Source organism: Rhinatrema bivittatum, chromosome 2, assembly GCF_901001135.1.
Source record: "Rhinatrema bivittatum chromosome 2, aRhiBiv1.1, whole genome shotgun sequence".
Taxonomy (NCBI): domain Eukaryota; kingdom Metazoa; phylum Chordata; class Amphibia; order Gymnophiona; family Rhinatrematidae; genus Rhinatrema; species Rhinatrema bivittatum.
In genome coordinates, this window is record NC_042616.1 from 233,119,337 (window position 1) to 233,146,397 (window position 27,061).

The following is a 27,061-nucleotide window of genomic DNA, read 5'->3' on the forward strand; positions in this document are numbered from 1 at the left end:
CTCATTCCAACTCCTTTAGTATCCTAAACTTAACTAGGAACTCAATAAAACTAAGATGAAGGCAGCAGTCCAGCAGCAAGAAGGGGGCTTTCCAGTCTTTTGCATTGAGTGTCACATGTATGATTTTTTACCCGCTGGTGAGAGATTGTATGTGTGCAAAGAGCTCCTGGCTCTCAGGGAACGAGTCCAATCTCTGGAGGCTAGAGTAGCAGACTTGGAGGAGCTGAGAGAGACATAGAGGTACATTGATGAGACCTTCAGGGACATAGTAGCCAAGTCCCAAATCCAGTCTGGCAACCCTAGTGCTGCCTTGATTCAGAAAGGTCTCCCAGTAGGAGAACATCACTCTGGTGTAGCAGGAAGTGATCCTGTAGCAAGGACCTGCTCTCCAGGTGATGTATTGTCCTCTCGTACTGAGGACAAGTCTCCCAGGGCTACTGCCCAGGAGGAAAGGGCTAGGCCGGCCATCATAGTTGGTGATTCGATTATTAGAAATGTAGATAGCAGGGTGGCTGGACGTGAGGACCACCTCGTAACTTGCCTGGCTGGTGTGAAGGTGGCAGACCGTATGTGTCACCTAGATAGGATTATAGACAGTGCTGGGGAGGAGCCGGCTGTCGTGGTACATGTGGGCACCAACGACATAGGAAAATGTGGGAGAGAGGTTCTGGAAGCCAAATTTAGGATTTTAGGTAGGAAGCTAAAATCCAGATCCTCCGGGGTGGCATTCTCTGAAATGCTTCCTGTTCCACGTGCAGGTCCCCAGAGGCAGGCAGAGCTCCAAAGTATTAATGCGTGGATGAGACTGTGCAGGGAAGAGGGATTCAGCTTTGTAAGGAACTGGGGAAACTTTTGGGGAAAGGGGAGACTTTTCTGAAAGGATGGGCTCCACCTTAACCAGAGTGGAACCAAGCTGCTGGCACTAACTTTCAAAAAGGAGATAGAGCAGCTTTTAAACTAGAACAAGGGGGAAAGCAGACAGTCACTCAGCAGTGCATGGTTCAGAGAAATGTATCCTTGAAGGATACTAATGAAACAGGAGAGTTAGGGCATCCCAACAGAGAGGGGTTCCATTAAAAGCAAACATAGTCCATATGCCTATATGTAAAAAATCACCAAAGCTAATGATTTCCGAATTATCCCAAACAACTGAAAAGCTGGTAATTAAAACAAACAAAAAACACACTTTGAAATGTCTGTATGCGAATGCCAGAAGTCTAAGTAGTAAGATGGGAGAGTTAGAGTGTATAGCAGCAAATGATGAGATTGACATAATTGGCATCACAGAAACTTGGTGGAAGGAGGATAACCAATGGGATAGTGCTATATCAGGGTACAAATTATATCGCAATGATAGGGAGGATCAACTTGGCAGGGGTGTGGCACTTTATGTCCGGGAGGGTATAAAGTCCAACAGAATAAAGATCATACAAGAGAGTAAATGTTCAGTAGAATCTATATGGGTAGAAATCCCATGTGTGTTGGGTAAGAGTATAGTGATAGGAGTATACTACCGTCCACCTGGACAAAATGGTCAGACAGATGATGAAATGCTAAGAGAAATCAGGGAAGCAAACCAATTTGGCAGTGCAATAACAATGGGAGATTTCAATTACCCCAATATTGACTGGATAAATGTAACATCAGGACTTGCTAGAGACAAAGTTCCTGGATGTAATAAATGACTGCTTCATGGAGCAATTGGTTCAGGAACCTACAAGAGAGGGAGCTATTTTAGATTTAATTCTTAGTGGAATGCAGGATTTAGTGAGAGAGGTAATGGTGGTGGGGCCACTTGGCAACAGTGATCATAACATGATCAAATTTAAACTAATAACTGGAAGGGGGACAATAAAGTAAATCTTTCAAAAGGGAAACTTTGATAAAATGAGGAAACTAGTTAGAAAAAAACTGAAAGATGCAGCTGCAAAGGTTAAAAGTGTTCAACAGGCTTGGATATTGTTTAAAAATACAATCTTAGAGGCGCAGTCCATATGTATTTCACGCAATAAGAAAAGTGGAAGGAAGGCAAAACGATTACCATCATGGTTAAACGGTGAGGTGAAAGAGGTGAGGTTTTAGCCAAAAAAAATCCTTCAAAAACTGGAAGAAGGATCCATCTGAAGAAAATAGGATAAAACATAGGCATTGTCAAGTTAAGTGTAAAACATTGATAAGACAGGCGAAGAGAGAATTTGACATGAAGTTGGCCATAGAGGCAAAAACCTCATAAAACCTTTTTTAAATATATCCAAAGCAAGAAACCTGTGAGGGAGTTGGTTGGACCATTAGATGACCGAGGGGTTAAAGGGGCTCTTAGGGAAGATAAGGCCATTGCAGAAAAACGAAATTAATTCTTTGCTTCCGTATTTACTAATGAGGAAGTTGGGGAGATACCAGTTTCGGAGATGGTTTTCAGGGGTGATGAGTCAGCGAACTGAACGAAATCACTGTGAACCTGGAAGATGTAGTAGGCCAGATTGACAAACTAAAGAGTAGCAAATCACCTGGACCGGATGGTATGCATCTTAGGGTACTGAAGGAACTAAAAAATTAAATTTCTGATCTATTAGTTAAAATTTGTAACCTATCATTAAAATCATCCATTGTACCTGAAGACTGGAGGGTGGCCAATGTAACCCAAAATTTAAAAAAGGCTCCAGGGGCGATCCGGGTAACTATATAGACCAGTGAGCCTAATTTCAGTGCCGGGAAAAATAGTGGAAGCTATTCTCAAGATCAAAATCGTAGAGCATATAGAAAGACATGATTTAATGGAACACAGTCAACACGGATTTACCCAAGGGAAGTCTTGCCTAACAAATCTGCTTCATTTTTTTTGAAGGAGTTAATAAACATGTGAATAAAGGTGAACTGGTAGATATAGTGTATTTGGATTTTCAGAAGGCATTTGACCAAGTCCCTCATGAGAGGCTTCTACAAAAACTAAAAAGTCATGGGATAGGAGGCGATGTCCTTTCGTGGATTACAAACTGGTTAAGGAGACAGAAAATAGAGAGTAGGATTAAATGGTCAATTTTCTCAGTGGAAAAGGGTAAACAGTGGAGTGCCTCAGGGATCTGTACTTGGACCGGTGCTTTTCAATAAATAAATATATATATATATATATATCTATATATATATATAAGACGAGTGAGGTTATCAAATTTGTGGATGATACAAAATTATTCAGAGTAGTTAAATCACAAGCAGATTGTGATACATTGCAGGAGGACTTTGCGAGACTGGAAGATTGGGCATCCAAATGGCAGATGAAATTTAATATAGACAAGTGCAAGGTGTTGCATATAGGGAAAAATAACCCTTGCTATAGTTACACAATGTAAGGTTCCATATTAGGAGCTACCATCCAGGAAAAAGATCTAGGCATCACAGTGGATAATACTTTGAAATAGTCAGCTCAGTGTGCTGCAGCAGTCAAAAAAGCAAATAGAATGTTAGGAATTATTAGGAAGGGAATGGTTAATAAAAAAGAAAATGTCATAATGCCTCTGTATCGCTCCATGGTGAGACTGCATCTTGAATACTGTGTACAATTCTGTTCGCCGCATCTCAAAAAAAGATATTAGTTGCGATGGAGAAGGTACAGAGAAGGGCAACCAAAATGATAAAGGGAATGGAAAAGCTGCCCTATGAGGAAAGGCTGAAGAGGTTAGCACTGTTCAGCTTGGAGAAGAGACAGCTGAGAGGGGATATGATAGAGGTCTTTAAGATCATGAGAAGTCTTGAGTGAGTAGATGTGAATTGGTTATTTACACTTTCGAATAATAGAAGGACCAGGGAGGCATTCCATTAAGTTAGCAAGCAGCACATTTAAGAATAATCGGAGAAAATTATTTTTCACTCAATGCACAATTAAGCTCTGGAATTTGTTGCCAGAGGATGTGGTTAGTGTAGTTAATGTAGCTGGGTTCAAAAAAGGTTTGGAGAAGTTCTTGGAGAAGTCCATTAACTGCTATTAATCAAGATTACTTAGGTAATAGCCACTATTAATTGCATCAGTAGAATGGGATCTTCTTGGTGTTTGGGTACTTGCCAGGTTCTTGTGACCTGGTTTGGCCTCTGTTGGAAACAGGACGCTGGGCTTGATGGACCCTTGGTCTGACCCAGCATGGCTATTTCTTATGTTCTTATGCCTGCCTGTGGACCCACGCTGCACCTTCTCCTTAATCCAAACATTGATAATTGCAACCATTAGCAACAAATCCGCCTCACACAAAATCATATCAATCTGTGTTTATGCCTACGGGTGGACTGGAATGAGACTAACGGAAAATAACTATATATAGGAATTTCCTCTGAATGTGCCATAAGGATTCACCAGAATAAGAACATAAGAAATTGTCATGCTGGGTCAGACCAAGGGTCCATCAAGCCCAGCGTCCTGTTTCCAACAAAGGCACACCAGTATTCCTTCTTTTCACAAGGCCACCGCTACCACCACATAACCTTGGAAAGTGTTCTGGGTGCGGTAGCAAGACCAAAAGGCAGCGCCTGAAACTGTTAACGGCGCCCCAACACCGCAAAGCAGAGAAAGCGTTGGTGTTCCAATCGGATGGGAATATGAAGGTAAGCCTTTGACAGATCCAAGGAGGTGCAAAATTCCCCCAACTACAGAGTCATTGTTACAGAGCGTAAGGTTTTCCTTCAAATGTGAGTCACCTTCAAGTGACGGTTGACCCTCTTGAGATCCAAGATGGGACAAAAGGAGCCCTCCCTCCTCTGGCACAACAAAATGGAATATCGCCTCATACTTTAAGACGTGGGCACTGGAACCACAGCCCTCAGTCAGTTTTTGAAGAATGAACTCCACTGCCTGCTTCATCTGCGGAGAGGGGGCAAGGGGACACCATGAACACGTCCTGAGGAATACTGCAAAATTCCAGTGCATACCCTTCGCATATCACCTCCCGGACCCACTGGTCCGACGTGTTCTCTACCCACCTCAGATAAAGGAGAGATAGATGTCCCCCTATTTCCTGTTCCTGAGCTTCTCAGTGAAAGTTTGCTGACCCACCTTCTGGAAGATCCACCAACTGAGCCTGCTCCTCTCTTGGGCTGCCAGGGACGAAAGGACTGAGACCTACTGAAAAGCAGAGTCCGCTGAAATGTCATCCCTCTTTAGGGACGAAAATACCTGGAATCCCGGAAACGACCCCTCATATCGAAGGGGTGCTGTACTGTTTCTTATCCTCCGGCAACAGAGACACCAGAGACTCGCCCCACTTACTGGTCAGTTTCTCCAACTCACTCCCAAACAAGAGCGAGCCTTTAAAGGGCATCTTTGTAAGATTGGTCAGCTGATACAGTTTCCAAAGCCAGTTTCTCAGCCAGAGTTGACGCCTGCCCGCTATTACCGAAGCCACTCCTCTGGCAGAGGACCGGACCAAATCACAGCCTGCATCTGCTAAGAAGGCAGCAGCGGGCTCCATAACTGCTCTGGAATTCCCTCCAGACTCATCAACCTCCTGAGAAAGAAGCAGACAAGATCTCGCCATTAGGGCACAACAGGAGGCAATCTGTAAATTAATCGCCACTGCCTCAAAGGCTTTCTTAAGAATATCCTCAATCCTTCTATCATATACATCCTTCAAGGCAGCTCCTCCCTCTATAGGGATAGTCATTCGCTTAGAAACAGCACATATCACAGCATCCACTTTGGGAAAATGCAAACACTCTCTCAGCTGGATCCACGGGGTACAGGCCTTCCAACGTCTGACCCCTTTAAAATTTGCCTCTGGGGCATCCCATTAAGAACATGCCATACTGGGTCAGACCAAGGGTCCATCAAGCCCAGCATCCTGTTTCCAACAGTGGCCAATCCAGGCCATAAGAACCTGGCAAGTACCCAAAAGCTAGTAATAGCAGTGGCTATTTTCTAAATCAACTTAATTAATAGCAGGTAATGGACTTCTTCTCCAAGAACTTATCCAATCCTTTTTTTAAACATAGCTACACTAACTGCACTAACCACATCCTCTGGCAACAAATTCCAGAGTTTAATTGTGCGTTGAGTGAAAAAGAACTTTCTCCAATTAGTTTTAAATGTGCCACATGCTAACTTCATGGAGTGCCCCCTAGTCTTTCTAAATCAATGAATCCAGATCAATCAATTCCTGGGTGGCATCCATCACCGGGAAAAAAACAAGAGGCGTTACATAAGGAAACCAAAATGGGATTCCTCCTCTGCTCTGACATAGCATTCGAACCAGGAACATCTAGCTGTTTCAGGTCTGGGAAATCAGGGCAGGCAGTTCATCTCTATGAAAGAATTGCATCATGGGTCAATACAGTTCCAGCCCTGGAGGAATTTCTCCATCTTACATAGAATTCGGATCAACCTCATCATCAGTGCCATCTGAATTCCTGTTGGCAACAACCGCAGGGAGCTGGGGCGAGCCCTGTCGCTTAAACATAGGACTGGAAGAGGGAGGAGTCACCGTCTGAGGATCCGACTGGACAGAAATGGGGGAAGCGGAGAACAGTCTGAAAAAAAAGGTTTATAAGCCTTGAAAAAATTCTGCCCAAGAAAAAGCAGCCGGGTCCAGACCAAGCCCAGAAGGAACTGGAGTTGGTCCCACAGAACTGCTCTCCATCAGCGGAGAAGCCAGTCAAGGAAGAAGCAAGATCTGGCATCCCCCCAGTCAAGGCTGTGACCAACCCATCATCAGAATGGGAAGAGCCAGGTTTAGCAAAATCCAAGGAAGATAACTCTCCCTGTGCATCTGAGCAGTGCTGACAGGTTAGACGTCAGGTCAGGCTGAGAAGCCCTAATATGACAGGCAACACAAATAGGAAGACACTTGGGCTTTTTGCTTACCAGCGCCATCGCTGCGGTAAACGAGTGTCAGAACGGCTCACACTCAAAAATAAATGCGCCCAAAAAATAAGCACCTAGAAGAAAGCGCGGCAAGGCGCATGCACAACCTATGCGCCAAGTTAAACACACAAAGTTTGTACACAGTGTGCCCAAAAACATAGCGCACAAAGCGTGCGCAGAGCCGACACGCTGTACACGCCAATGGACTATAGAGGACATCAACACACGCACACACAAGTGCGCGTGAGAACGGCCACTACAGCCTACCATGCAGCGTGCAAGAAAAAAATCCCGTGCAGGACCTAGCCCACCGGGGACTGCTCAACCCGCCAGGCTGCCCAGTTCCAATCCCAACAGGAGTGGAAACAAACATCGGCACAGCACGCCAAGAACAGAGACTGGAGGAAGTCCTGAAACCCCTCTATCTCCAATTCAGTTACAGAACTTTTTTTTTTTAAAACCTTACCTGAGCTCAGCGCTTACTGGCTGAGTACAGATACGGTTTCTGGCTGCGGGGAAAGAGGGCATCTTCCGTCACCATCACACTTGACCTCCTGCACCCGCTGCCTTTCAGCTGAACTAGCAGCTAAGTCCACATCAGGAAACCTAGCTACCAAGGCACACCTCTGAGGGACCACGGAAATCGCCTCAGGAATTCTCAGCTGGGGGAGGGACCTTTAGGTATCACCGCAGGAGAGCAGGGCTTTCTTTTCCTGAATTTAGAATTTCAAAATTTCTCCTTTCAAAAAGCTCAAAGCAATCCCCATAAGGAGATGCACGTCCACCATCTGCTGGAGACTGAGAATACTAGCATGCTGGGGGTCACTGAAGGGTTATGTATATTGTGGCATCAGTTTGCTCCATCTCCATCTGCTGGCAGGGGAGCATAAACCCATTGGTCCTGAGTCCATCTGTCTACATGCTAGGAAAATGGGATTTTCCACATTCTCATTTGTAAATCTTGCAGGATATGATGAACCAGGATTGTCCAGGATCCACTGGAACTTCTAGAACCTGGAGGAGGCAGCCTAAAACAGCACAGGAGTCTTTGCACTTAGGTAAATTCTCGCCACAAGATTTTCCTCATTTGTCCAGAAACCTTGAGTAGGAAAGGTGTTCTGAGGGAGACGAGTGCTCTGGAGGGAATACCCTATAACTTTTCAGAGGCTAGAGATAAGGAAACACTAATCCAGGACTCCAATGATGAAGCTAAAGGGATCCTCAATCACCTCAGAGAGATCACCTGATGTCAGAATGGCTAATCTGCTGCATGAGAATGCCATGGGCTAGAAACCACTTGTAGGGGTCCTGAGGGAGAAGTCACATGTATTGTGGATTCTGGGACAATTTGTGGAAATAAAGATGATGTTTTGGAACGGAAAAGTTGAATGATATTTTGCCTATCTTTACCCACTAAAGAGAAAGAAATCCTTCAATTCTGCTACTTAGTCAAATGGCTGACATGCCCTCTGACCTGGTGTAGGTGATACAACATCTTCTTCTGATACAAGAAAGGAATGTTGCACATCTTCTGGGCATTGTAGAATTTGAATTGTTGGCCAACTGGAAATAAGCAAATAGAATCTAGTGTTTCTAGACAGATTTTGAGACAGCAATTTTATTAATGAGAGTGCTCTAGTAAAAATTAGTGGTGGAAAGGGGATCATATCCCCTTCTGCTCCAGTGAAGAGCTTGCCCTGACCAGCATATAGTTGTGTCGGAAGATATGCAGTATGATGCTTCCAATGGTTTAATGGGAAAAGGCGCCTATGATTTATGTTCCAAGGCTTGATGCAAAGACAAGCAGAGATGGTGCTGGTGCTAGTACACTAGAGTCTCTATGCTTCTTTGTTGCTCAATGCTCCAGTGGTTCCGTGGAGTTGTGACTCCTTTTTTTCAAAGCATGGCATATGTTTACTCGACCCTGAGGATTCGGCCTGTTCTACTTTTGGAGGAGCAGATGCTCAACTCTTTCCAGTGAGGTGGAAGAGGACTTACTGCAGCTTCCATGAGACTTACATAGGTCCTCCATTTTCCAGGGCCTGGACTGTTGTGATTGCGAGGATCTCTTTCCCCAACTGTAACAATTTGCTTGGTCAAGGTCTGGATCCAGGCAAAGGTAGCAGAGTTTGTGTCCATCTGTAATGGACATTTCCTGCCACACTACATCTTTTAAACCCTCTTACTGTGGGCTTTTTTCTTGGAAGACATTCTATTATGTTTTTAATGGTAGCATTGGAAATTGCTGCTTGGGGGCTGCTGAGGCAGAGCGGCAACTTTAAAGATAATTTTTTGGAAATTTTGTAAGAACAGGTACATGTCTGTGCTAGTGCTGGGATGAAAAAAACCAAAACAAAACAAACGAAAAAACAAAACAAAACACCCAAGGGAGCTCACAAGTCAATGCCCAAACGGAATTCCTGCACATCTCAGTAGAGCAAAAGCTCAACTAGTTATGAGAGAGAAAGAGAGATCCATTTGGTGCTGCTAGATGATGTCATCCACATGTTATGGTTAAGTCAGCCCTGCTCATCAACGGAAAATACAAAAAAATATGAACAAACTAAGAAAAATACAATACTAGAGAGAAAAACAGGAAAAATTCAAAAATCAAGTCAAGATGGATAGGGTGGAATGGAGTTTCTCAGCTCCTAAAACTTTTGCCTGGCACCTAAGTTTTCAAACAATTTTTCCAGCCCTTACCATTTATCTATGGCAGAGGTGCCCAATTCCAGTCTTCGAGAGCCACAAACAGACCAGGTTTTCATATCCCCCACAATGAATATGCATGAGATAAATTTGCATACAATGGAGGCAGTGCATGCAAATCTCTCATTCATATTCATTATAGATATCCTGAAAACCTGGCCTGTTTGTGGCTCTTGAGGTCCGGAGGTGGCCACACTCTGTCTATGGTGTGTACAATGTGTCTGGGTATGTCTCTCTCAGAGTCTGAGTGTGGAGTGTGTTTCTGATCTAGGTCTGTGCACGATATGGTCTGTGTCTGTGTCAGGGTATGGTGTATCTCTCTGTGCCTATGTAAGCTTACTCTTTCAGTAACTTGAAGAGAAACAAAACAGGGGCTTTGAGCACTGGCTAGCAGTGTGGCTGCCTAGTATACAGCATAGAGATATTTATTTATATATAAAGAAACCCATTTTGGGAGGCCCTAAGCAATTTGCATGAACGGAAGGGGGCTGCAGCTCCTGATGTAATCTATTGTAGGCCAGGTCAGTCACCTGGCTGATTAGCATCCTACATGTGGAGAGGTAGAGGTGAGAGTCTGGGTGGGGAGGAAGAAGGAAGGAAACAGGACTGCATGGAGGAGGAGATAACCAGTGGATTAAATGAGCTGCACAGGAAGAGAAGAACGGTTTTTCGTTTTTTTTAATTGGGGAGGGGGGTTAGTGGTGACTAGAGTATATGGCAAGTAAGTCCTGGAGGAAAAAAACAAAAACAAAAAAAAAACTCCAATCCCTGCCCATGCGATTATTATTAGTATTTACATACATATAGAACACAATGACTCAATGAAACAATTTTTTTTTTCTTATTAATAGTTTATTGAAAAAGCAGAAAAATAACACAGAAATGATATTGTAAGCGCCAACATTATACAATAAAGAAAGCCAACTTATACATTAAGGCATGTATACACTTACATTGATATGCAAAATATGGTGCATACCCCCCCTCCCCTCCCCCCACCCCCCTAGAGGTGTGAGCATAATAAAGGAGAAACGTAACACTGCGCTATAATTACAGTTCCATAATGTCACCAAGTCTACGAATCAACTCCCCGGGGGATTCAAGGGAACATCAGGAGTAAACCTCGCCTCTTTCTCTATCCATACTCCCAGTGGCCGCCACAAATTCTGACGTCGAAGTGCCTCCCCAGAATTGGCACTCCCCATCTTAATATGCATGAGGTGCAGTTTACGTATTCTAGAGGTCACCTTCTCCACCGACAAGTGGCCCGGCTGCCGCCATACCAATGCCACCTCGCATTTTGCTGCCGAAAGGATAAAGGACAGCAACCGCTCCTGAGCTATAGGGATATCAAAAGGCCAGTTCAGTAACACGTGCTCTGGAGTGAGGGCTACCTCTATTTGCAGGATATCCCTAATCAATTGGTTAACCTGGGTCCAAAAGTGCTGGAGATAAATGCAGGACCACCACATGTGGAAGAATGTGCCCTCCAAACCGCACCCCTTCCAACATTGCGCACTGCACTTAGAATTAAATCTATGCAGTTTAGCTGGTGTACAGTACCAGCGCAGGAGGATCTTATATCGATTCTCCACTAATTGGGAGTAAGGAGGTCCCCGTTTGGTATGAAGGAAAATGTGGTCCCAAGCGTCCTCCGACAAAATGCGGCCCAAATCGCTCTCCCAGGCCTGCATAAAGGCCGGTTTGTGCTGGGGATCTTTATTAAGGTAAGAATAGACCTGCGAGATAGCCCTCCGCAAGGTATCCGCCTGGTCACACCATGCCTCTATCTGAGTTCTGCCCAAGGCCAATTCTTGCTCCACCAACTCAGTCTGAAAAAAATGACGGAGTTGTAAGTAGGGAAAGACATCCTGCCCTGACAGCTCATATTTGGTTTGTAATATAGGGAAGGAGACAAACCGATCGATCTCCCAGAACTGACCAAAACTATTGATACCCTTCCTGCGCCATCGGTGAAAGGGGCCAGAGGAGGCACACGCTGGGAAGAGGCGATTCGTAAAAAGATTTGAACTATAGAAGTACCTCCTAGAGCCAACCAAGGATTTGCGCCATTGGGCCCACACCGTGAGAGACGTCTTAGTCGGGGCTGTCATATCACACCAGGGAAACAGCGTATTTTTGGGTTGCCAGATTACCGATCTCAGAGGTGTCCCGCCATAGATGTTTTGCTCTATAGTCACCCACTGTTTTTGTTCCCCCCTTCTATTCCAATCGAAAATGGCTCTGATTTGTGCAGCTGCGTAGTACCACAGTAAGTTGGGGACACTCAAGCCACCTCTCTCTTTCGGGCGATACATAACCTGTTTAGACACCCTCGGCGGTCGCCGCTTCCAGATGTAAGAGAAAATCCGTCTCTGCCATCTGGTAAGGACAGCGTTTGGAATAAGGATGGGTAGTGCCTGAAATAGGTATCCCAACCGGGGTAACAGGTTCATTTTTACGGATGCAATCCTCCCAAACCATGATAAGTAGAGCCCGGACCACCTATCCATGTCCGCGAAGATCTGATTGAGGAGGGGTGGGTAATTGAGTTTAAAGAGATCCTCCGGGTCCTTACTAATATAAACTCCGAGATACTTGATTTTTGTAGGGGCCCAACGGAATTGAAATTGGGTTTGTAACGCCTGGAGCGCAGAGGAGGAGAGCGTTACATTGAGTAATTCAGACTTTTCGATGTTGAGCTTAAAACCCGATACCGCTCCGAATTTACTGAGTTCTGCGAGAGCCCCCCTTAAAGAGGACCCTGGGTCGGTCAAGGTAAACAAGATGTCGTCGGCGAATAATGACATCTTATAAGCACTATCCCCAATTTCAACGCCCGTAATGGCACTATTATCTCGTACCCTAATGGCCAGTGGCTCCAAAAACAAGGCAAAGAGGAGCGGTGACAGGGGGCATCCCTGCCGCGTTCCCCGCTGAATATGGAAGGCCTCGGAGTATACCCCATTGATTTTTACTCTCGCTGTTGGTGTGTTATATAACTGTTGAAGCCAGGTCAAGAATTTATCCCCAAAGTTCATGGTCTTTAAAGCGGAGAACAAAAAAGGCCAATGCACCATGTCAAAAGCCTTCTCTGCATCCACAGAGAGTAGAACCATGGATATATGACCTTTTCGGGCCCACCACATCAGATTAGTGATCTTACGGATGTTATCAGCTGCCATCCGGCCAGGTATGAAGCCAGCCTGATCAGTATGAACAAGCTTGGTCATAACCCCGTTCAGTCTATTCGCCAGGATTTTTGCAAGTATTTTAAGGTCAAGATTGATTAGGGAAATGGGTCTGTATGACCCGCAGAGAGAAGGATCCCTCCCCGGCTTTCCCAAAATCGTAATCCCTGCCACATTAGACCCCGGCCACAGCTGCTTACCCTCCCTCAGGGAATTAAACAACTTTCTCAACGGATCCAAAAGAGAAGCGGAGAAAGTCTTGTAAAACTGGGGAGTGTATCCATCCAGGCCTGGCGCTTTATTTGCCTTAAGGTCTCCTATCGCCTGTTGGATTTCAATGAGAGATATTTCACAGTCTAAAGCCTCCCTCTCTTCTGGGGCCAGCGATGGGACGGTAATAGAGTCCAGATAGTCCTGTATTTGGGCTGAGGAGGCATGGGTGGACGCCGCATACAGAGAGCCGTAAAATTCCTGGAACCTGCTGCGTATGGCTGGGGGGGACGTAAGCAGTTCCCCCGCTTTACCCCTGATGGTCAGTATTTGATTGCGCGTTTGTTTAAATTTCAGGAATCTGGCAAGCAGTTTTCCCGAGCGATTACCCCATTCATACTTTTCTACATTTAGTAAAAATAGTCTGGCTGTTAAGTCTGCGTCTGTCAGTGCCTGTAGCTCCTCCCGGGCTTTCTGCAGCTGGCTATACACCCGCGCAGAGAGCGTTCGCTGGTGTTCCAGCGCAAGGCGTGTGATGTCCCCCATTATTCTCTGCTTGACTTGTTGGTGAGATTTCTTAACATATGTGCTCCGGGATATAAATCTACCCCTCAACACCGCTTTCAAGCAGTCCCACACCAAAGCCGGTGCCCCGTGGTTGGAATTAGAATACTCCCTTATAGCATCTCGTATTTGTTGACAGAAGGTCACGTCCGTCAAGAGAGAGTCATTTAGTTTCCAGGCTTTAAAACCCGTACCATCTGGGGTCGTCTGAAGGACAAATGTGACTGATGCGTGGTCGGACCAAGTAATTGGATTAATATCAATATCGCTGACCCTAGGCATCAGGGCCCTGTCAATTAAGTAATAGTCAATGCGGGAGTAGGTATGGTGGGGAGAAGAAAAGAAAGTATAGCTCCTGGAGCGGGGGTTCCTTTGTCTCCACCCGTCTACCAGATTCCATTTTGACAACAATGCTTTCAAGCGCTTACGGTGCGGTTTGGTCCCCTCTTGTGTGCTCCCGGAATTGTCTAAGCTTGGTTCAATCGTGAGGTTAAAATCACCCACTACCACAATCACTCCTGTCCCCTCCTTATCTAATAAGGCATCAAGTTGCTGATAAAATTCTCGCTGGTTAGTATTTGGGGTGTATATATTCAGCAGAGTAAAAGTGGTAACCTGATATTCGAAGCAAACTAATAAATATCTTCCCATAGGATCATCTATATGTCTGCGAATAATAAAATCCTGCCCCTGTCGAAATAGCGTACAGACTCCAGTGTACTTAGATGACTGGCTGGCCGCCGAGAAATATGTATGAGAAAACATGGGCCAGTTAAGGAGGTGCTCGTAGCGTTTCTTTAGATGTGTTTCCTGTAAACAGATCACTAGGGCCCCCTGATCTAATATAATCTTGCTTGAGCAAGTGCCTCTTACGGGGTGTCTGCAGCCCTTTAACATTGAGAGAGAAGAAACTCAATGCCATGAGGAAACATGAAAAGTGTGGAAGCTAGGTGGGGAGCCCAAGGCCCACCCCCGCTGATTCGCTCCCATAGCAGGAAAACCTCGCAACCCCATCCCCTGCGTTCGGAGGACTTGATAAGTATATGTTAGTCGCCCCAATAGGTGAAAAACCTCTTTGAATCTTGCCCACGTGGGACATTTGCAATTGCCTGCTCACACTCCCCAGACCCTCTCCCCCCGCCCCCTCCCCCACCCTCTCAATGAAACAATTTAACCCAGCAATACTGGTGTAACAATAGGTGATCTCTTTAAAAAAAAAAAAAAAAAAAAAAAAAAACCCCAAAAAAATCACAACTTATGTAAAGAATCCTTTCCCCTAGAACAGTGGTTCCCAACCCTGTCCTGGGGACCACCCAAGCCAGTCAGGTTTTCAGGATATCCACAATGAATATGCATGAGAGAAAATTTGCATGCACTGCCTCCATAACATGCAAATTTTCTCTCATGCATATTCATTGCGGATATCCTGAAAACCTGACTGGCTGGGGGGTCCCCAGGGCAGGGTTGGGAACCACTGCCCTTGAAGATTATGTCCATGTATGAATATTTTACTTCTAGAAAAATTTACCTTCCCCCTAATATTTCATGACAAAAAAAAAAAAAGAGTTAACTTACAGTTTTCAGATTCTTCCCTTGATTTTGCGTCTTTCTTATCTTTTTGAGCAGGCAATTGTTGCTGCTTCTGCAGTACCGAACATCGTTTTGATCTTGGTCTTAAAGGTGGCAATCCTGTAGTTAATTCATTATCTTTACTCTGTGTGCTTTTTGACTTTTTGCTGTGAGGCACATATAAGCTGTCGTCCGATTCACTTTCAGAACTACTCTGCTCACTGCAGCTTTGTTCAGGCTCTTCCATTTTGCTCTCATCATTGGCTTTGCCTTGCCGGAAAGGAGTGAGATGGACGCTCTCTTCTAGCAAAAAATCATATGCATCACTTGAACCAATGGATGTGTCCATCTTTATCTTCACTGTTGGTTGTTTGTTTGCACCTCTCTCTCTACTTTTTGATCTGGATCTTGTTCTTGAATTTTCCCAAGGTTTTTTCAGTGATACGTTCATTCCATCTGTTCGTCCTTTCCTGCCTCTCTCTTTGCCTACCTGAGACTCTGGTTTAACTTTAACTTGACTTTGTGTCAGCTTAGGCTCTGGGGTCGAACTTTTTATTTCCATCAAATGAGGTAGCATCAATATCTCCTGGTTCAGCTGGTTCTCATTAGGTAAAAAAGAATCCCCCTCTTCCATATTCTCTAGCATAGTAACTGTTCCCAGGCTACCTTCATTCAGACATGCCTCAGTTCTTCTAACTTTTCTTGTCAAACCAGTAGATTTGGAAGGTTCTGGGGTATTCAGTGTACATTGCTGCTCATCATGCTGTGTACAGCTGTAAGTAGAATGCTGGATTGATATATTTTGGGGTAAATTACTGCCTTTGTCATCTTCGTTTTCTGAAACCGACTGACTGCGATGAATACCACCTTTTCGACCTTTAGATTAATAAAGAAAAATTGCAAATCTTGACATGAACAAGATTGTCAACATTCTGCTCTCTTATATACTTAAGGAAACTTTCACAAATTTCCCAATGTCACCAGTGAATGTTGGCCTTGTAAATCAACTATTCCCTCTGACAACAAAAAAGTGAAGCACTATACTAAGCAAATCACATAAAAAAATGTATAACCATAAAAAGAAAAAGCTATCTTACAGTAAAGATCAACCTACTCTGGATGCTTCTTCAGAGGGAGAGGGGGAGGAGTGTACCTCATTCTATGATTTATTGTGACAGTACGTTCTGGCATTGTTTTGTAAAAGAGCATAGGGAGGGTTTCAGTGTATGAAGTCTAGATTCTGTTTTTTTCCACTCCACTCTTACACATGTAGGAATGCTGATCCTTGCCATAAAACCTTTTCTATGCTACTGTAGTCTCTCTCAAAATGTTACATTCTTTATTTTTAAAAGACATACCTCTTTGGGTTTTTCTTTCCTCCTTCTCTAGATTTTCAGCCTCCAATGGGCTATGTTGCCACGAAAGGTCATCTTCAAATACCTAGATTTTTTCATATTTTTAAACCTTCCTCCTCCTGTCTAATCCCACCATTACAACGGCCGTCCTCAGCCCTGGGTCCATACACCATGGTGCCTTCTGAAACTCTATATGTATGCATGAGTCTGACCTCTAGGTACCACTATTGTGTGATGACAGACTCCCTTGCCACTGGGGGGAGGGGGTGGGGGGGAGGGATGTGAACACTACCTCTGTAGCAAACCTAAGGAGTAGAAGTTAGGCCCAGATCTCTCACATGGTATGCAGTAATGCAATTTGGACATCCAACCAGCCACAAAAAAAAACGAAAAAAAAAAACAAACACTCTTTTGTGAGTCTATCTACATAATATATTACAAACCTGAATATTTCTACAACTAGTTACAAAGAACAATTTCTATATGTTTTTCTACTCATAACTAAATTCTACCCAAACTTCTTTCCTATTAGCATATTGAACAAAAAGCCAAATAGCCAACAAGGATAAATTACTACTTATCTGATAATTTCTTTTGGGGGTTTTTTTTTTAGCATTCAAACAGGTTAATCCACACTAGTGGGTTATGCACCTCTACTAGCAGATGGAGACGGAGCAAAGCTGATGTCACGCTATATACACCCCTGCACCATCAGCCTGCCAGTATTCTCCACAAAAGCCAACTGTGGACAACTAAACAATACATGAACATAACTATTAACAGACAACGATACAAGCATTCAGTAAACAGGAAAACAATGAGCTCAGACAAGGAGTGTAATATTATTAACCAAGGGACTGGATCTGACACTTTCCAGTAATTCACAGAAACACAGCCACACAGGAGGGTGGGAAGGTGGATTAACCTGTCATTAAAGAAAAGGAAATTATCAGCTAAATAGTAATTTAGCTTCTCTTAGTATTCAGACAGGTTAATTCACACCAGTGGGATGTACCCAAAGCTAGTCCCGAACAGGGCAGGAGGCTGTCCACAGGTCCAATCAACACCACAAGTACGAAGGCTGCATCCTCCTGGGCATGTACATCCAGGTGGTAATGTGTAGAAAAGGTGTGTCAGGACCATCACATCGCAGCTTGGCAAATCTTGACGAGAGACAATCTAATCTCTACCTACGACACTGCCTAAACCCTAGTAGAATGAGCCCTAATCTGACTAGGCAATGGCTGCTCAGCATCCACATACTTGGACATGATGACCTTAATCCAGCGGGCTGGCTATCACAGACTGTAAACCTGGCCTACCCTGTTTACTCCCATCATGGAATATAAGCAGCCAGTCCGTCTTCTTGAGAGGTTTCGAAACCTCAAAATTCCTCATGATATGCTGCTTGACATCCAAGGTCTGTAACAGGTGATATTCATCCACATCTCTCTCCCTGTTCAGTAAGGGAAATTGATTGATTCAAGTGAAAAATAGAGACCAACTTTGGCAAAAAGGATGGAACAGTTTGCAGTTGGATCGCCCCCAGATGCACTTGCAGAAATGGTTCCCGGCAAGACAAGACCTGCAGTTTGGAAACTCTATGTGTAAAGCAAATTTCCACCAGAAACATTGTCTTCAAAGTAACCAGCATCAAGAAGAAGTGACACAGTGGTCGAAAGGTGGGACCTGCCAGAAAATCAAGAACCAGATTAAGACTCCACATGGGTACTGGAAACTGCAAAGGATGACAAAGATGCTTCACCCCCTTTTAAGAACCTTGCCACATCCGGATGGGCCGATAAGGGTTCGCCATACACCTGACCTCAGAAACAGTCAAGAGCCACCATCTGTATTTTCAAGGAATTAAGGGCCAAACCCTTAATCAACCCATCCTGCAAAAAAATCCAAAATGAGCCTCAAACACTCGCCAAATCTAAAAATAGGCTAAGGAAGTGGACAACTTTCGAGCTCGAAGCAAGATAGAAATGACAGCAGTGGAGCATCCACGCTTCAGTAACAGAGCCCTCTCAAGGGCCATACCATAAAACAAAATAGAGTTGGATCTTCGTGAAGAATAGGCCCCTGCTGCAGCAGATCCCTGTAGGCTGGAAATCAGAGAGTCCACCAGGAGCCTCCACAGATCTGCATACCATGGCGTCTTGGGGCAATCTGGTGCCACCAGAAGCACTCTGATTCTCCGAATCACTCTGCCCAACATGGGCCACGGGGGAAAGGTATATAGAAGCTTGCCTTCGGGCCAATCCTGCACGAGGGCATCAATGCCCAAAGACTACAGATCTTTCCTGCGACTGAAGCAGTGAGGAACCTTCACATTATGAGATGTTACCAGCCAAATTTAGGCTCTTAGGTAGAAAGCTTAAATCCAGAACCTCCAGGGTAGCATTCTCTGAAATGCTCCCTGTTCCACGCGCAGGTCCCCAGAGACAGGCAGAGCTTCGGAGACTCAATGCGTGGATGAGACGATGGTGCAAGGAATAGGGATTCAGTTTTGTAAGGAACTGGGGAACCTTTTGGGGAAGGGGAGGGGGGGGGGGGGAAGTCTCTTCCGAAGGGATAGGCTCCACCTTAACCAGGGTGGAACCAGACTGCTGGCGCTAACCTTTAAAAAGGAGATCGTTCTAGTTTAAAAGCTGCTCTAAGTGGAAAGCCAACAGTCACTCAGCAGCACATGGTTCGGAGAGAGGTATCTTCAAAGGATACTAATGATGCATTAGAATTAGGACATCCCGACAGTGAGGTTCCAATAATAAGAAAAGTAGTCCAAGTGTCTGTAACTAAAAACTCACCTGCGCTAAAACATTCTAACTTATCCCTATCAATTAAAAAGCAGAATGAAAATACAAACAAAAAACAAACTTTGAAATGTTTGTATCCTAATGCCAGAAGTCTAAGAAGTAAGATGGGAGAATTAGAATGTATAGCAGTGAATGATGACATAGACTTAATTGGCATCTCAGAGACATGGTGGAAGGATAACCAATGGGACAGTACTATACCGGGGTACAAATTATATCGCAATGACAGAGAGGAGCACACGGGAGGTGGTGTAGCGTTTTATGTCCGGGATGGCATAGAGTCCAACAGGATAAACATCCTACATGAGACTAAATGCACAATTGAATCTTTATGGGTAGAAATCCCTTGTGTGTTGGGGAAGACTATAGTGATAGGGGTATATGACCGTCCACCTGGTCAAGATGGTGAGACTGACAGTGAAATGCTAAGAGAAATTAGGGAAGCTAACCAAATTGATAATGCAGTAATAATGGGAGATTTCAATTACCCCAATATTGACTGGATAAATGTATCATTGGTACATGCTAGAGATATAAAGTTCCTGGATGGAATAAATGACATTTTTATGGAGCAATTGGTTCAGGAACCGACAAGAGAGGGAGCAATTTTAGATCTAATTCTCAGTGGAGCACAGGATTTGGTGAGAGAGGTAACTGTGGTGGGGCCACTTGGCAATAGTGATAATATGATCAAATTTGAATTAATGACTGGAAGGGGGATAGTAAGAAAATCCACAGCTCTCATGCTAAACTTTCAAAAGGGAAACTTTGATAAAATGAGAAAAATTGTTAGAAAAAACCTGAAAGGAGCAGCTACAAAGGTAAAAAGTGTGCAAGAGGCGTGGTCATTGTTAAAAAAATACCACCCTAGAAGCACAGTTCAGATGTATTCCACACATTAAAAATGGTGGAAAGAAGGCAAACAATTACCAGCATGGTTAAAAGGGGAGGTGAAAGAAGCTATTTTAGCCAAAAGATCTTAATTCAAAAATTGGAAGAAGGATCCAACAGAAGAAAATAGGATAATGCATAAGCATTGGCAAGTTAAATGTAAGACATTTATAAAACAGGCTAAGAATTTGAAAAGAAGTTGGCCATAGAGGCAAAAACTCATAGTAAAAACGTTTTAAAATATATCCGAAGCAGAAGGCCTATGAGGGAGTCAGTTGGACCGTTAGATGATAGAGGGGTTAAAGGGGCACAGAGAAAATAAGGCTATCGCGGAAAGATTAAATGATTTCTTTGCTTCGGTGTTTACTGAAGAGGATGTTGAGGAGGTACCCGTACTGGAGAAGGTTTTCAATGGTAGTGATTCAGATGGACCGAATCAAATTACGGTTAACCTAGAAGATGTGTTAGGCCAGATTCATAAAGTGAAGAGTAGTAAATCACCTGGACCGGATGTATACACCCCAGAGTTCTGGAGGAACTAAAAAATGAAATTTCAGACCTAATAGTAAAAATTTGTAACCTATCATTAAAATCATCCATTGTACCTGAAGACTGGAGGATAGCTAATGTAACCCCAAATATTTAAAAAGGGCTCCAGGAGCGATCCGGGAAACTACAGACCGGTTAGCCTGACTTCAGTGCCAGGAAAAATAGTGGAAAGAGTTCTAAATATCAAAATCACAGAACATATAGAAAGACATGGTTTAATGGAACAAAAGTCAGCATGGCTTTACCCAAGGTAAGTCTTGCCTTACAAATCTGCTTCACTTTTTTGAAGGAGTTAATAAATATGTGGATAAAGGTAAACTGGTAGATGTAGTGTACTTGTATTTTCAGAAGGCGTTTGACAAAGTTCCTCATGAGAGGCTTCTAGGAAAAATAAAAAAAAGTCATGGGATAGGTGGCAATGTCCTTTCGTGGATTACAAACTGGCTAAAAGACAGGAAACCGAGTAGGATTAAATTGGAGAAATGACTTAACTGTTAATTTTGTTTTCCTTAGTGTAGACAGATGGACTCAGGACCAATGGCTATAGTGTACTCCTGATAGCAGTTGGAGACGGATCAGATTTCAATCTGACGTCAGCCCCAAGTACATATACCTCTGCAGGAAGTGCAGCTCTTCAGTATTCTCCTCAAAAAGCATTGTGGATATATGTGTGACTGACTAATTTGATTAACTTGAATAACTTCATAACTTGGTTAAACTTTATAACTTGATTAACTTGAACTGGTTAGAACGACTATAGCTGGAGACTGCCAGTGTACTCAACCGGAAAGAGTCGACACCCGGTAGGGTGGGTACCCTAGGTGAATGAAAACATGACTTACCCTTGAATCATTCGAAAATCCATGCATAACGGCAGCCAAGGGTGGGATGCTGAGTCCTTCTGTCTACACTAAGGAAAACGAAATTATCAGGTAAGTAATTTCTTTGTTTCCTAGCATGTAGCAGATGTACTCAGGACCAATGGGATGTATAAAAGCTACTCCCGAACCGGGTGGGAGGCTGCCCGTGACCCACTTAGTACTGCCCTTGCAAATGCAGTGTCCTCCTGAGCCTGAACATCCAGACTGTAGAATCTGGAGAAGGTGTGGATGGAGGACCATGTCGCCGCCCTGCAGATCTCGGCGGGAGACAGCATTCTCGTTTCTGCCAAGGATACTGCCTGGGCTCTGGTAGAATGGGCCTTGACCTGTAGAGGTGGAGGCTTGCCTGCTTCTACGTAGGCCGCCTTGATGACTTCCTTGATCCAGTGGGTTATGGTTGCCCACGCGACCGCTTCCCCTTGCCTCTTCCCGCTGTGAAGGTCAAAAAGGTGGTCCGTTTTTCGTACAGGTTCCGACATTTCCAGGTATCTGGACAGGAGTCTGCCTGTATTGAGGTGGAGTAGACTACGAGCTTCTTCCGAATTCTTCAAGTCATCCGGCGATGGTAGCGAGATGGTTTGGTTAAGATGGAAGTGTGATACCACCTTGGGAAGAAACGAAGGGACCATGCGTAGCTGGATGGATCCCGGGGTGAGCCTGAGGAATGGCTCACGGCTGGACAGTGCTTGGTAGTTCTGAAATGCGACAGGCTGAGCAAACTGCCAGCAGAAAGGCTGTCTTTACAGTTAACAGATGGAGGGACAGACCTCTGAGGGGTCTGAAGGAGGTTCCTGCTAGGAAATCCAGGACCAGGTTGAGATTCCACAGAGGTACCGGCCACTTTAGTGGTGGGCGGATGTGTTTGACTCCTTTCAGGAAACGTGACACGTCTGGGTGAGAAGCTATGCTGTCGCCCCCGCTCTTGGGGCCGTAGCATGACAATGCGGCCACCTGTACCTTGATAGAGTTGAGGGACAGTCCCTTCTGTAGCCCGTTCTGTAAGAATTCCAGGATCACGGGAACTTTAGTTGAGCGTGGCTTGATGTCATGGTCGTCACACCAGGCTTCAAAAACTCTCCAAATCCTTATGTATGTTAGAGATGTGGAGAACTTGCGTGCTTGGAGCAGGGTATCGATTAGAGCGGATACTCGGGGGCTGTTTCTCAGGCGAGCCCTCTCAATGGCCAGGCCGTAAGAGAGAAGTGAGCTGGATCCTCGTGGAGGATCGGTCCTTGTTGGAGCAGGTCTCTGTGTGGAGGCAGTGGTAGGGGGTTCCCTGCCAGTAGTCTTCTCATGTCGGCGTACCACGGCCTTCTTGGCCAGTCCGGGACCACCAGAAAAACTAGTCCCCTGTGCAGCTATATCTTGTGAATGATTGCGCCCAGTAGGGGCCATGGTGGGAAAGCGTATAATAGGGTCCCCTGTGGCCAGGTCATCGATCCCCTGGGACTGAGGTTCCCGCCTGCGGCTGAAGTACCTGGGTACTTGGGCGTTGGACCGGTTTGCCAGAAGGTCCACGTCTGGCGTCCCCCACGGTTCACTATCATTTGGAACGCTGCTCTCCATTCTCCTGGGTCTAGACTTTCCCTGCTGAGGTAGTCCGCCATGAGTTGTCTTTCCCGGCAATGTGGACGGTCGAGATCTCTTGGAGGTTTACTTCTGCCCACGTCATTAGGGGGTCTATTTCCAGAGACACCTGTTGGCTTCTGGTTCCCCCCTGCCGGTTGATGTAGGCCACTGTTGTGGCGTTGTCTGACATTACTCTGACCGCTTTGTCTCTGAGTCAGTGGGCGAAGCGTAGGCAGGCTAGTCTGACTGCTCGGGCTTCTAGGCGGTTGACGTTCCATCCAGACTCTTCTGCATTCCACTAACCTTGGGCGGTTAATTCCTCGCAGTGAGCTCCCCATCCTCGTAGGCTGTCGTCTGTGGTGAGCATAGTCTTGTTCCCTGGATACAGTGGTGGCTGGCCAGTAGCCACCACTGTATCTGGGTCCGAACCCTGCCCGGGAGTGATAGACGTACGGTGTAGTTCTGAGACAGCGGATTCCATTGTGATAGAAGTGAGCACTGCAGGGGTCTCATGTGAGCTCGCACCCATGGTACTACTTCCAGTGTGGATGCCATCAGACCGAGGACTTGTAGGTAATCCCATGCTGTGGGGCGAGGCTCGCTCAACAGGCTTTGTAATCGGTTCCACAGTTTTGATCTCCTTTTGGGAGTCAGGCTGATCTTGTCTTCTTTGGTGTCGAATCGGACTCCTAGGTACTCTAGAGACTGTGAGGGCTGCAGACAACTTTTGTTTCTGTTGACCACCCATCCTAAGCTCTCCAGTAGAGTTTTGACTCTGTTGGTTGCTTGGCGGCTTTCCTCTGGGGATTTCGCCCTGATCAGCTAATCGTCTAGGTAAGGATGTACGAGGTTTCCTTCCTTCCTCAGTGTTGCCACCACCACCATTATGATCTTGGTGAACGTCCGGGGTGCTGTGGCTAACCCGAAGGGTAGTGCCCGGAACTGGTAGTGACGGTCCAGGATTTTGAAGCATAGATAGCGCTGGTGTTCCTGATGAATTGGGATGTGTAGGTAGGCCTCCAAAAGATCCAGGGATGTGAGAAACTCTCCCGGTTGTATTGCCCTTATTACGGAGCGTAGGGTTTCCATGCGGAAGTGGGGAATCCTCAGGTGGCGGTTGACCGACTTGAGGTCCAGGATGGGCCTGAATGTCCCCCTCTTTCTTGGGGACAATAAATAAATGGAATAATGCCCAGTATTTATTTCTTGTGGAGGCACTGGGGTTATGGCCTCGAGGGCCAGTAGTCTGGTTAGTGTAGCTTCCACTGCCACCTTCTTGGTGAGGTCGTGGCAGGGGGACTCCATGAACTTGTCCGGAGGGGTTCGTAGAAAATCCAGATAGTACCCCTCCCGAATGATGGCTAGGACCCACTTGTCCGAAGTTATCTTGACCCATCTGTGGTAGAATAGGGCTAGTCTGCCCCCTATGGCTTCTTCCCTTGGACGGGTCGGCTGAATCTCATTGTGGGGTACGGCTGGGGCCTGTACCCGAGCTGGTTCCCCTCTTGTTGTGCTTGGTCCGAAAGGACTGGTTCCTGCCCGTAGGGCGGGGCGCTTGATAGTTGTTTCTGTATGGGTTGAAGTGCTGTGAACTTCTGCCCCTGGAGGACTGGGGGAAGGATCGCTGGTTCCTCTTCGCCCTGTCCTCTGGTAGGCACGGCAATGGGGACTCGCCCCATTTGTTGGCCAATTTCTCTAGCTCGCTGCCGAACAGGAGGGATCCTTTGAAAGGCATCCTTGTGAGGCGAGTTTTGGAAGATGCGTCGGCCGACCAGCTTCGGAGCCAGAGTTGCCTCCTGGCAGCCACCGCAGATGACACTCCTCTGGCACCTGTGCGCACCAGATCGGAAGCAGTGTCCGCAAGGAATGACACTGCTGGTTCCATGACTTCTCCAGGGGTGTTGCTCCTGGTCTGAGATAAGCAGGCACGTGTCACTAAGGTACAGCAGGCCGCTATTTGTAGGGACACAGTGGCTACATCAAAAGACTGTTTAAGGATGGATTCCAGACGCAGGTCATATGCATCTCTGAGCGCTGCTCCTCCCTCCACTGGGATAGTAGTGCGTTTTGAGACCGCGCAGACCGTGGCATCAACTCTTGGGCATGTGAGAAGGTCTTTGGCCGCCGGGTCCAGGGGGTATATGGCTGCCATAACTCGTCCCCCTTTGAATGTGGACTCTGGAGCGCTCCATTCCAGGTCAATTAGCTGCTGGATGGCTTGTAACAGTGGGAAATGGCGGGAGGTCTGGCGGAGGCCCTCCAGTAGGGGATTCGGCTTGGGCCCCCCCCAAAGCATCTGGGTCCGGAATAGCGAGCTCCCTCAGGCTGTGGGTGACCAGGTCAGGGAGCTCGTACTTGGTGAAAAAGCGTCTCATGGTTCGGTGAGGATCTGTTGCCGGGGGGGAGTTCCCCCTCTTCTAGGGGCTCTTCTTCCTCTTCAGAGTTGTCCGTGTCCCCATAGGTGGGGCTCCTGGGCCTCGAGGGGCCCGGGGCATAAAGGTCAGGAATTCCGTTTGCATGTGAACAAAGGTGTGTAGCCCTTTGAAGAACTCCACCCATGAGATAGACGCTAGATCCAAGCTGAGGGGCGTTGGGTCCCTTGGGGTCCCCGTTTGTGGGGGTGTCCCGCTGGGATTTGCAAGGTCCGGATACCCACTGAGGAGCTATTACTTGGCCCCGAGTGGGACTGGCCCTGGGCTGGATCTCCCAGAGCCTCCTTGCACCGAGTGTACAGGGCGTTGGCCTCCTCGCTTTCGGGCCGAAACAGTACAGTGCGCTCCGACGGAGTGCACTGTTAACCTGCCATTGGACACGCAATTTCCCTTACCCCTTATTCAGTAAGGAGCGGAAAATGCGCATCCAACCCGCCGAACCTAATAGCGCCCTCAACATGCAAATGCATGTTGATGGCCCTATTAGGTATTCCTGCGCGATTCGGAAAGTAAAATGTGCAGCCAAGCCGCATAATTTACTTTCAGAAATTAGCGCCTACCCAAAGATAGGCACTAATTTCTTCGGGCACCGGGAAAGTGCACAGAAAAGCAGTAAAAACTGCTTTCATGTGCACCCTCCGACTTAATATATTGGCGATAATAAGTCTGAGGTCCCGAAGAGTAAAATAAAAGTAAAAAAAAAAAAATAATAATAATAAAAAAAAAAAATTGAAATCGGCCGGCGGCTGACGGGTCGAAAACCGGACGCTCAATTTTGCCGGCGTCTGGTTTCTGATCCCGTGGCTGTCAGCGGGCTCGAGAACCGACACCGGCAAAATTGAGCGTCGGCTGTCAAACTCGCTGACAGCCGCCGCTCCGGTCCAAAAGGAGGCGCTAGGGACGTGCTGGTGTCCCTAGCGCCTCCTTTTGCCCGTTTCTACTGCCGGGCCTCATTTAAACACTGTATCGCGCGCACTTTACTGAATTGGCCCGTTTGTGCGGCTCTGATATGGCATACTGGGCAGAGACCTTGAGCCTTTATCTCCGTTTCAGGTGGTGCCATGGTTGTCGGCGCGTAAACCCTTATGCGCTCCGGCGTTTCTAGATGTGCGTGTGGGTTGTGCGCGCAGTTGTGCGCTTAGCCCGGTAGGCGCGCGACACACATATATCTTGTGCACGCGGTCCTTGTGCGTGTAACTTATGCGCACAAGGAATATGTGCGTGCAACTTTATGCGCACATGTAATTTGTGCACCTAAGTAAACTTGTGCGCCCGGCCCGAGACTACGAGCGGAGAATAGGGCCAAGATGGTGACGGCGACCACGCGGGCAATATGGCGACCACCTCGGAGGGTCTCCATGTGGGTAGACCCTTGGATCTAACCGGGGCCTGGCCCTGCTAGGGCAGATCAACCCGGCGGCACTGGTCCAGGCCGGCAACCTGTGCGACTCCTCAAACCTCGGGGCAAATACCTTCACTGC

General features: G+C 46.1%; 1 protein-coding gene across 4 annotated transcripts in view; it reads right to left on the reverse strand.

Moving 5' to 3' along the window:
• Nucleotides 1-27,061, reverse strand: part of SGO1 (shugoshin 1) — a 102,076-nt gene that overhangs the window by 20,927 nt on the left and 54,088 nt on the right. For 3 of the 4 annotated variants that reach the window (XM_029589287.1, XM_029589285.1, XM_029589286.1), the window contains one exon: nucleotides 15,091-15,960. The exons of the other annotated variant lie outside the window; for it this stretch is intronic. In XM_029589287.1, coding sequence (XP_029445147.1) covers nucleotides 15,091-15,960 — 870 coding nt within the window. The remainder of the gene's footprint in view (nucleotides 1-15,090; nucleotides 15,961-27,061) is intronic. 4 annotated transcript variants of the gene reach the window in all.